This window comes from Cariama cristata, unplaced genomic scaffold (assembly GCF_000690535.1).
Source record: "Cariama cristata isolate BGI_N322 unplaced genomic scaffold, ASM69053v1 scaffold8569, whole genome shotgun sequence".
NCBI classification, from domain to species: domain Eukaryota; kingdom Metazoa; phylum Chordata; class Aves; order Cariamiformes; family Cariamidae; genus Cariama; species Cariama cristata.
In genome coordinates, this window is record NW_009636397.1 from 48,281 (window position 1) to 58,204 (window position 9,924).

General features: G+C 39.0%; 1 protein-coding gene across 1 annotated transcript in view; it reads left to right on the top strand.

The window, feature by feature from the left end:
• Positions 1 to 9,924, top strand: part of MGAT5 (mannosyl (alpha-1,6-)-glycoprotein beta-1,6-N-acetyl-glucosaminyltransferase) — a gene marked incomplete at its 5' end in the record, with an annotated part of 59,916 nt that overhangs the window by 40,110 nt on the left and 9,882 nt on the right. Inside the window, one exon of the mRNA XM_009707902.1 lies at positions 8,074 to 8,220. Within this exon, the coding sequence (XP_009706204.1) occupies positions 8,074 to 8,220 (147 nt within the window). The remainder of the gene's footprint in view (positions 1 to 8,073; positions 8,221 to 9,924) is intronic.

Consider the following 9,924-nt stretch of genomic DNA (forward strand, 5'->3'; position numbering starts at 1 on the left):
CATGCTTGCTCTGCCCTACCAATGACTTTAACCAAGAGCGACCCTACTCTCTGGGGGAGAAAAGAAGAAAAGCAAGCACTTCGTTCGGCATTCAGTTCCTTCCTCTACAGTTGTGCAGAGAGACCTAGCAAAAGAGTGTGCTTTTTTGTGGTGTGCATTGCCTGTGGTCCCACAGTCAAGGGAACTCAAGATAAGGGACAGTACCTCCATTGAAATAAATAAACTTTTATCCCCATGGTTAGAATGCTTTTCTGTGCCATTCTCATAATCGTTGTGGCACCTTACAACACTAAAACACTTCAGTAGATTACGTTTAAATAGGATGTTTAACTTCCAGTTGGTGAAAGAAGTCGCTTGTGTGTTTAAAATTAGCAAAATGTGTGGAACTGCACCACTTACTCCCCATTGTTGGTAGTTTCTTGCTGTGCACTTCTACAGAAGAATCTATTAAAAAAAGAAAAGAAAAAAGCAAGCACCTCCCAGTCTTCCCACACGACTGCAGAGATCTCCTTTTTGAAATATTTGGGAAAATGATGGTAATTTGACATCTCTGTGTGACAGCTGTTGGCGAATTATGACTTTTTAAAGGCAACCACTGAGTGTATGTACTTGATGCATACCGATACACACAATGTTGCAGATTAAAAAGTCAACATTTACTTTTGTCATAGATAATACTGAGATTACACAGCTTTTGCATATGTGGAGTATGAAATCACTGTGTTAATCATAGTACTAATGTGGGAAGAATATTGACGTTGTAATAACCCCAGCACAAACAGTGACTTCCTCCTGGGCAAAAAAAAAAGCATTCTATTCACTGGAATAGTAACATAAGCTGATGGACTTCCTACAGAATTACTGAAGTGCTTATAATTTACAAAGTAAAGTTCATAATAATAGTTACGTTTGACTAAGTCTTCCTCTTATTCTTTATCAACCTATTACACATATTGGACTAAAAAGCTTGATTTTCAATATTAAGTAGATAGCTCATCTAGTTGTTATTGGTTATATTTGCTGATGCAATGTAAAGACACATTCAATTTAGGACAAATTCAAGTCGATGCGTACAGATTATGTAGCTCAGCAGAGTGCAGTTATATGGGTTTTGTGACACAGGAAGTTGCCAGACTCGTTTCACTCAGTTTTTGACTAATAATTGCAGTATCAGATGGAAGATACTATCTTGTGATTGTGAAGTACTCCTGAGATCAGTAAGTTGCTTATTTTTCACAAATTATATTTTTGTGAAAAGCATGGATCTATGCTGTACTGTTTTCAGAGTCCTACAAGTCTTTTAGATGTTAATGATTTTCTATACTATTGTTGTGCATTGGTTATGTATTTTTTTTCTTCCTAACATCTGGGAAAATCCTTTGAGAATTTGCCGCATTTCTTAGTAGAATGGCACTGAGAAACGCATCAATGTGTTTCAGAACCCTGTATCAGGAAGGCCAGTGTTTTTATCACATTATCTTTTTTCATACAATCTTTCTTAAATTTTTTTTAATTAATTCTGCAAACAGTATTTTCATATGACTTTTCTGAAATTTTGTTAGCAGATTTGCAAATGACAAAAGCTGTTTTCCTTTTAAGGAAATTATTTATTTCTGATGCAGCCAGGCTAACAAAACTTTGATCTGATGATAAGCAGTTAAGAGTCCATCTGCTTCTCCTAGTGCTTATTGTCAGGCAAATGGGAGTGCAGTGTTGATGTTGCAACAGAATGAAATTAAATGAATTATGGCTTACTGCGTCACAAATTTTGGTTATTATTCCTGTCTGATACTGTTCTATATATTTATATGTGTATATATATATCTATATATAGATGTAGTTTAACAGAAAAAGTAAAACAGCAGCATCCTGAGATTGACAGTGGAAACTGAGATTTACAATCTAATTTGTTTGGACTTTTTCAGTTGAAGGTGGATTTTGGGGTTGTTTTTTATGTTGAGCTTTTTTCTGCTAGCTGATGCTTAGTATCTCATAGGTACACTGGCTGTTCTGCCTTAGCATATGGTTGCCACTCAGTGTTGATCAACAGACATACTTGCTCTAAGTCGTCTTGTTGCCTGCACATTCACAGTTTCAGATTTTTATATCCTTTAAGAGACAATACTTTAACGTAGCTTAGTGTAGAACACCACTCACCTGTCTACTGGCCATCTGCTGCCTGTGTGGGTCAGTTGTGTTTATATCAAATGGATCGTGGATTGAATTGCTAAAATAAGTGCAAGTTTTCCACAAAAATCAAGCTGACTTGAATGGGAGCTTTGTGCCCTGAGGAGCCTCGTGTGTGTGTGTACCCATGCATCCAGTGATGTTCAAGGACACTTTTTAGTCATAATCACTTTAATCACTAGGCAACATGAGCAGAGCCCCCTAATGAATTTAGTTATGGGGTTTTATCACTAGACAATCAGTGTGCTGAATATATGTGAATAATCAGAGCCGTAACTCCGGGATGGTAACATCTGTGGGTACAATGCTCGATTGAACCATCTAGGCCTGCTCTTTGCTGTCTCCAAGCAACACCCTTTGTCTTTAACCTTCCAGAAACTTTCAGATTTTTCTTTTTCTAAACATACGTTTTGAGACCCAAGGGCGAGGATGGTCTTTCAATGCATGTGATTTCAACACTGCGTTAGCAGGTTTTTGTTAGGTCAGCTGACAAACGGTCTAGTTTTCAGAAAGTCAGAGCTAAATAAGAATTTAACAAATCGCACAGTTCAGTGTACGCAGAAGCATCAGTTTATGTTGCACTGCTTCGCTTTGCCTTTAGACAGGAAAATACTGATAGGTAACGGCTCAGACATGATTCTTGATCAGAGCTTTGCATTCCCAAAATGTATTTGGTCTCTCTGCAGTAGCTGGTATAGGGGACAGTTATTCTCAAAAGCATGCAGCTGCCATTTCATTCTGGTGTGTATTATAAAGCAACGCAGTTCAGAATAAATGTGTTTTCCAAGTAGGAGGGGGCTGTTTGAGATTCATCACGGCTAGTTCAGCTGTGTAGTGCATGACAAAAATGAGACATGTCAACAGTTCCTAATGAGAAGATGTAAAGCCATTCATCACGTCAGAGAAAAATAGAGTAGGCGAGCTGGCAGCCTTCCTGCCAACTTACGTGGCTTCTTGCCAAGTGGGCAGCTGGAGGAGTTGGACCAAACTCTCTTGGAAGAACCAGTACTGGATTCTTGAGAAATATTCCTCCTTTCAAGAAAGTTTCAGATGCAACTTGTTCCTTTGAGTCACTGTGAATTTTTGAGGGAATCCAAATTCCTTTACTAATTGGAATTTACAGTTTTGAATGGTGATTAATAAAAATAGGAGCAACACCCTGTTCAGACAGTTTGGGAGAAATCCTGTTGCAGTGTTGGATAAACAGAAATATGAAAAAAAAAGTTTGTTTTCCTATTGCCTTTTATGAGGTGTTGTATTTTTTACTTCCACATGCTTCACAAAATCAGCTGAAAAGACATTTAACTAGTGATTCTATTCTGAAGTTGTTTCAATCACAAAAGGATTGACTTTTCCAGGAAGTATTTTATATTCATGAGAGAAATAGGTCAAGATAGTTAACCTTTGCTACACTTCTCTTTCTGTAGTTCAGAAGAGAATATATAAGTTCAGTAAGAAGGCATACAGCAGTAGTGATAAACCTCCCAACCTGACAGTATAAATTAGATAAAGTGCAGTAATGTTAGAAAGGGAAGGGGAGAAGATAAACACTCCTGTTTATGAAACTATAGCATTTAGTCTCTGGAATATGCCATGAACTCCACAAATAAATTGCTTAGTGTCAACTGAAAGTCGGTGGTTTCCAAAAATAAAACAAAACCACACTTTTTTCACTGGAGTGGTTGTGAGGCATTTTTCATGTTGGAGAAGTCTCCATGAAAGGACTGCTGACATTATAATCGGAAAACTATGGTGTCTTGACTGGTCTGATGCTGAGCGGCCAATTCAAAAGCCTGAAGTTCCAAACCAGGGATTCAGTTCACTGCAAAGGCAGAAAAGGTTCCTGAGGAGCCTTTCTTACAATTTTTTCACCGGAGTGGTTGTGAGGCATTTTTCATGTCGGAGAAGTCTCCGCTTAGCTACTGCACCATGAAAGGACTGCTGACATTATAATCGGAAAACTATGGTGTCTTGACTGGTCTGATGCTGAGCGGCCAATTCAAAAGCCTGAAGTTCCAAACCAGGGATTCAGTTCACTGCAAAGGCAGAAAAGGTTCCTGAGGAGCCTTTCTTACAAAGACCAGAGTATTCCTGCTTAAGGGTTTCAACACCTGCTTTACTCAGGTTGGGCCAGTGAGATTGCAGATACGAATCTCTTTTTTTGATTCATGCAGACCTAGGGGCACAGACACACCTGCGCAGCAGACCTTGCAAACAAGGAAATGGGTTTAAAAATAAAACCACACTGCTGTTACCATGATCATCTTACATCTGTATTTATTTGCTGTTATCTCCTTTAGATATACTTTTATACTGTAAACTCCTCCTGGCAATCATCTTGTTACATGGGGTGTTAGCACACAGAGCCTACTGTGGCATGTGCCTAGTTCAAGCACTGTACGAAAAATAATGGTTCTGGCTTTCAAAAACATTGGAAAGGTGAGAAAAATGCTCACATACAGAAAATGAAATTGTTTCAGGCACTAATCAACCAGTAAAGCTGTCATGGTTTAACCCCAGCTGGTACCTAAGCACCACGCAGCCGCTTGCTCACTCCCCCCACTCAGTGAGATGGAGGAGAGAAACAAAAAAAAAAAAAAAGTAAAACTCATGGATTGAGATAAAGACAGTTTAATAGGACAGAAAGGAGGAAAATAATAATAATGATAAAAATAATAAAATTACAATAAAATAATTAGAATATACAAAACAAGTGATGCACAATGCAGTTGCTCACCACTTGCCGACTGATGCCTAGTTAGTTCCCGAGCAGTGATCCACCCCTCCCGGCCAACTCCCCCCAGTTTTTGTACTGGGCATGACATCATATGGTATGGAACATTCCTTTGGCCAGTTTGGGTCAGCTGGCCTTTCCCAACTTCTTTTGCCCCTCCAGCCTTCTTGCTGGCTGCACATGAGAAGTTGAAAAATCCTTGACTTAATGTAAGTCTAGACTAACAAACTTAACAACAATGAAAAACATCAGTGTGTTATCAACATTATTCTCATACTAAATCCAAAACATAACACTAGAGTAGCTACTAGGAAGAACATTAACTCTATCCCAGCCAACACGAGGACAAAAACAGAGGAATTCTACTCTGCATAGCAATTCTGCTGCAGCTAACAAAGCAGGATCAAGGCTCACATTTTTGAACCCTGTGTATCCACAGTTAACGTTACCAACATTGTCAAATTTACATTATAGATCTTCAACCATAGGGTGAAGGTGCTTCTCCATGGTGGACTGTGTTACCATAGTGTCCGGTAAGAGAGTACCCTAAAAGCCACAGTCAGCACCTTATGTGATGGAGGCAACAGTGTACATGTATATCGCAAAATAGTGGAAACACAGTCTGTTCTACATCTTTACTGGTTTGTGGGAGATAACCGTCTTCCATACAGCCTCAACTGTACTGAGGGTGGATGCTCGCTTCACTAGTACCTGAAAATTGTTGCCTGTTATTTTTTCTTTTTTTTTTTTTTTCCACTTCTTTCAGTTAGTGACTTGCAGCATTTGTCTCATACTTTGAGGAAGCACCTTGACAGATTGTTTTAGCCTTCCTGTAAATAACAAGCTGCATGTAATTCAAAGGATTAGCAAATTACAGCATCGTAAGAATGAGTTGCAGAAATGACCTATGTTCTCTAATATTTGCTTTTTTAATCATAATGAATGTGACTTTCTTGAGGCCATTAAGATATTCCTCAGTTTCGCTCTTTATACCATACAAAATACTAGCTCCCTAACCAAGGAAGGTTAATAAAGGGCAATTTTCAGAAGCAGGGTCTAGATTCAGTTTGGGAATTTCAGCTGACCTGATGAGGAAGTGATGGAGAGCGATAGAAGATTTTTGGAAGGTTGGAAGAAGGAGCTGGGGGGGGGGCTGCAGGCAGCTGTCAACCAGGCGGCAACCTCCGGCCAACAGGCAGCACGCACCCACGCACCCTTCTAGCGATCACACACATCCCTCTTCCTTGCTTCAAAGGTACGGTGCTGCTTAGAGGTAAGGTTGGAAAATGGATGTGAAACAGGTGGTAAGCTATTTATTATAGATTAAATGTTGACAGTGTGCTCTGTACTGTCAAAACATAAAACCATGTTTCTTTCCCCATGGAGCTTCCTCCTAAATAAACGGACCAGTCAGACACAGAACTGTTCAGCAGCGCACAGCAGCAGTTTATTAAAAAAGTGAAAAACTAAGCAAACAAACCAGCATTCTCTGCATAACAGACAGACACAGGATCATAGGAGAATTGATACTTCAGATGGTTTTAATTGCTGGTTCTCAGCTGGTTTTCTGCCTGAACTAAGGAGCAGTTTAAATAAATAACATTATGTGTGCAGATTGCATGAAATGGTTTCGTATCTGTAGTTCATTATTTTCAAGATATTACCTTTCTTTGAATTAAGCCTCTTGAGGTGAAATTTCGTATGTATTTTTCTGACTGAAAAGTAATGTATCTTATGCTATATATAAACCCCAAATTTAGATAATCTAGCTTTAGTGGAGTTAGTCTTCCAGACCATTTTTTTATCAACCACTGCAGAGTTTCCTGTAAGATTTAAATCTGCAAGATAGCTGAGAAGCTTTTTGCAAGTAGGCGACTTTTTTAACCTGAAAATTGAAAACTGAAATAACTATATTTGGGTCCATGCAGTGAAAATTGTATGTCCTCAACTATGCTTAGAATCGTTAACGTTATTGTTAAAATGAGCCACCTCAGAATTTATACTGTTGTTGCCGTGGGTTGGAGAGGGTTGGTGCTGCAATGCCTGTGCGCGGCAACGCTGACTACTGGTTTATACATCAATGTTAAGATCAGCTCCTAGAAAGAGCCTTCAGTTCCGAATCTTCTGTAACTAGGATTCACTTCCAAGTTACAGAAGATTTAAAGCAGAATAGTATAATTTGACCTCTTTGAATACGTACATCCTGAATACAGGATCCTAATAGTTATGAAGATTGCTCTTTGTTTTCTTGAAAAAAGCAGTAGCTATATATATATATACATGAAGTCGTGTGGCAGTGCTGAGAAATTGCTGTTACAAATCAGAGCTTGTAATGCTACCATTATATACAGAAATTCAAACAATGGTGAAGAATCCTATATTTAGTTTAGGGGTTTTAATTATGTTGGGCCAGGAAAGGGGACAAGATCCAAATAAAAGCCAGACAACTCTGAAAAAAACATTCGATTTCTTTACATTGGAGAAAAGCACTGCTTTTTCTAGCGCAGCTGTAATCTCAGCTGATGGAGGAATCGCTTTGTGATGCATTTTTCCTCCTTCGGTTTCCCTTGGAGGCGTTGAGCCCTGGTAATTCCCTGCAAGCCCTTGCTGCCTGCCTGGGGAGGGTGTCTTCAGCTGCCCTTTGCTGCCATCTACCGGTTTCCTTAGAAGAGTTTGAATGGCTGTGCCAGGAGCACGGTCCTGTTGGCAAAACCAGCAGGTTAGCTGGTCTGGGAGCCAGGGGGCAAACAGGAGTGTAACTGTGCCATGGAGTTGCTACAGTAAAACCTATAACGGCAAGAGAGCCCCTGCAGTTTCATCTCAACACCAATCAAACCACCAAATGATTTATATTCCCCCCCCCAAAAAAAAAAAAAATATAACTGAAAGGGTCTGTTGTTGCCTCAGCTCCATGAAAAACCGCCTCAGCTCATTACAGAAGATTATTGTCCAATGTGTTTTGCAGGACATTCCGTTAGTGCTTGGGTAGGAGGGGGTGAGCTGCTGAATGTCACCCGTTTTTTTCTTAACGTTATATTCTTTTTTTAGGCTGGTACATTTTGAATGCATTATTGTTTATTTTAAGTTAGCTCTTAGCTTTCAGTTTTTGTAAAGAACAAAAATTAAGATAGGCCTTGTTTTCTATTTTTCAGCTGTTCGTTGGTCTTGGATTTCCATATGAAGGGCCGGCTCCTTTAGAGGCTATTGCTAATGGATGTGCTTTTCTAAATTTAAGATTTAACCCACCAAAAAGTAGCAAAAACACAGAATTTTTCAAAGGCAAACCTACACTCCGAGAGGTAAGCTTTGTCAATCTTGAGATAATTTCTTTATTGAAAATGATTGTGGAGTTCTTTGTAGTAACACAATATAGGAAAACTTGCATAAATGTGTACAGTTTATTGCAAAAGGTGTGCAAATGTTGTTTTCCTTAGCCATTGATGGGATTACCAGTCCTTATTTTTATAGGATAATCAAAATTCTTCATTAACATACTGTTAAGCTTTACCTTTAGATTTGCCTATATGTACATTCTGCTACTTCTTATTGATGGATCATAAACTGAAGTTTCGCTTGAAAACCTGATGTTCTGCCCAGGGACGGATCGTGTCATCTGATACATGAGGTGTCATTTGAAAATGGTTTTATTTTGTTGAAGAAACAAACATTACTGTGCGCTGTGCAGGAAGTAAATAGGTGTTCAAATAAATTACAAAAATGGCATTTGTGGGTGGTTGTGTCTGTTTTGGAATATTTTTTTTTCCTCCATAAAACTCCTGCTCAAGGCACTGTTGAACTAAGGCATTAATGGCCACAGCCCACCATGTTTGTGGTTAAACACTGAAGACGTTTGGAGAGCTCCCTCTTTACGAGACCAGGAAAACCAAACCTCAAGCTTTCAAAACAGCCAGTGTGTTTAGACTCTAGCAAGAGAAAAATGAGGCTAAGTAAACTCACCCCTCATCCTGGGACTGACTTTGGAATATTTTTCTTCTTCGGTGTAGGTAAAATTCAGCCTATACCACTTGCAAGCATTTAACAGTCATGTAGCTGTAGCTAATGTAGTTCTGACGTAAGCACTTTTGCCTGTGACCATGGCTTGTTTCATAGGTGTATATTTGTATTTTCTTTACATGCTTATCTGAAGGGAAGGCTCTCTGGTAACACTTAGATGATAAGAACCTTGTGCAGCTGTATTTCCCAATTCAGGTTACACTGGGCTGTATAAATTGCATACTGAGCAGCACCAGCTAGTTAATAAGCAAAGGATAATTCCCCGTTTTAAACCAGGAACATAAATTCATTATGATTTTATGATCCAGGACTGCAATTGCCTTTCAGCTTGTTATAAATTCAGCTTGTACAGGACATGAGTTCAAACTCGCCCCTTCTCACAGCTTGCATTGCTAAGAAAGGAGATAGCAATAAGAGGAAAAAAAAGTCTGTTTAAACTTTCTCCTTGGGCTTGGCACCTCTCAAAGCTTTTCTTCTGTGGGTGGCTGGATGGTTTGTCTCATTTCCAGTTGTTCTGTGCCCAGACACTGTAACTGGTCAGGCTCAGTAAATAATCTGGACCCACCTAAATCTTTAGTAGGAATTTTAGTGCTTGGAATGTCATGCTAAATCCCGCTTGCATGTCTCAGCGCTAACAGAAATGCTGTGCACCTGACTTGCATAGAAAAATAATCCCTATTGACTGCTTTAGTACAAAATATAATGAACATTCATCACGAATATTGCTACGTTCACATGCTCTGCTGACCTATCTTAAGAGTAACCTTTTCTCTAACTGATTTTCACAACTGCCTTTAGATCCGATTGCGAGTAATCCATGTGCTGGTTCTTTGGGATTAAGAAAGTCCTTAAATCCTTCTCTCAATTTTTTCAAGTATTAAAGGAGAACAAAAAAAAGATTGTGTAGTTCTGCGAATTGATTATCCATAGATGAATTTGAAGCTAAAGTCTGTAAGTCTGTACTTCTGTAAAGTAACCGTTGCAAGCCA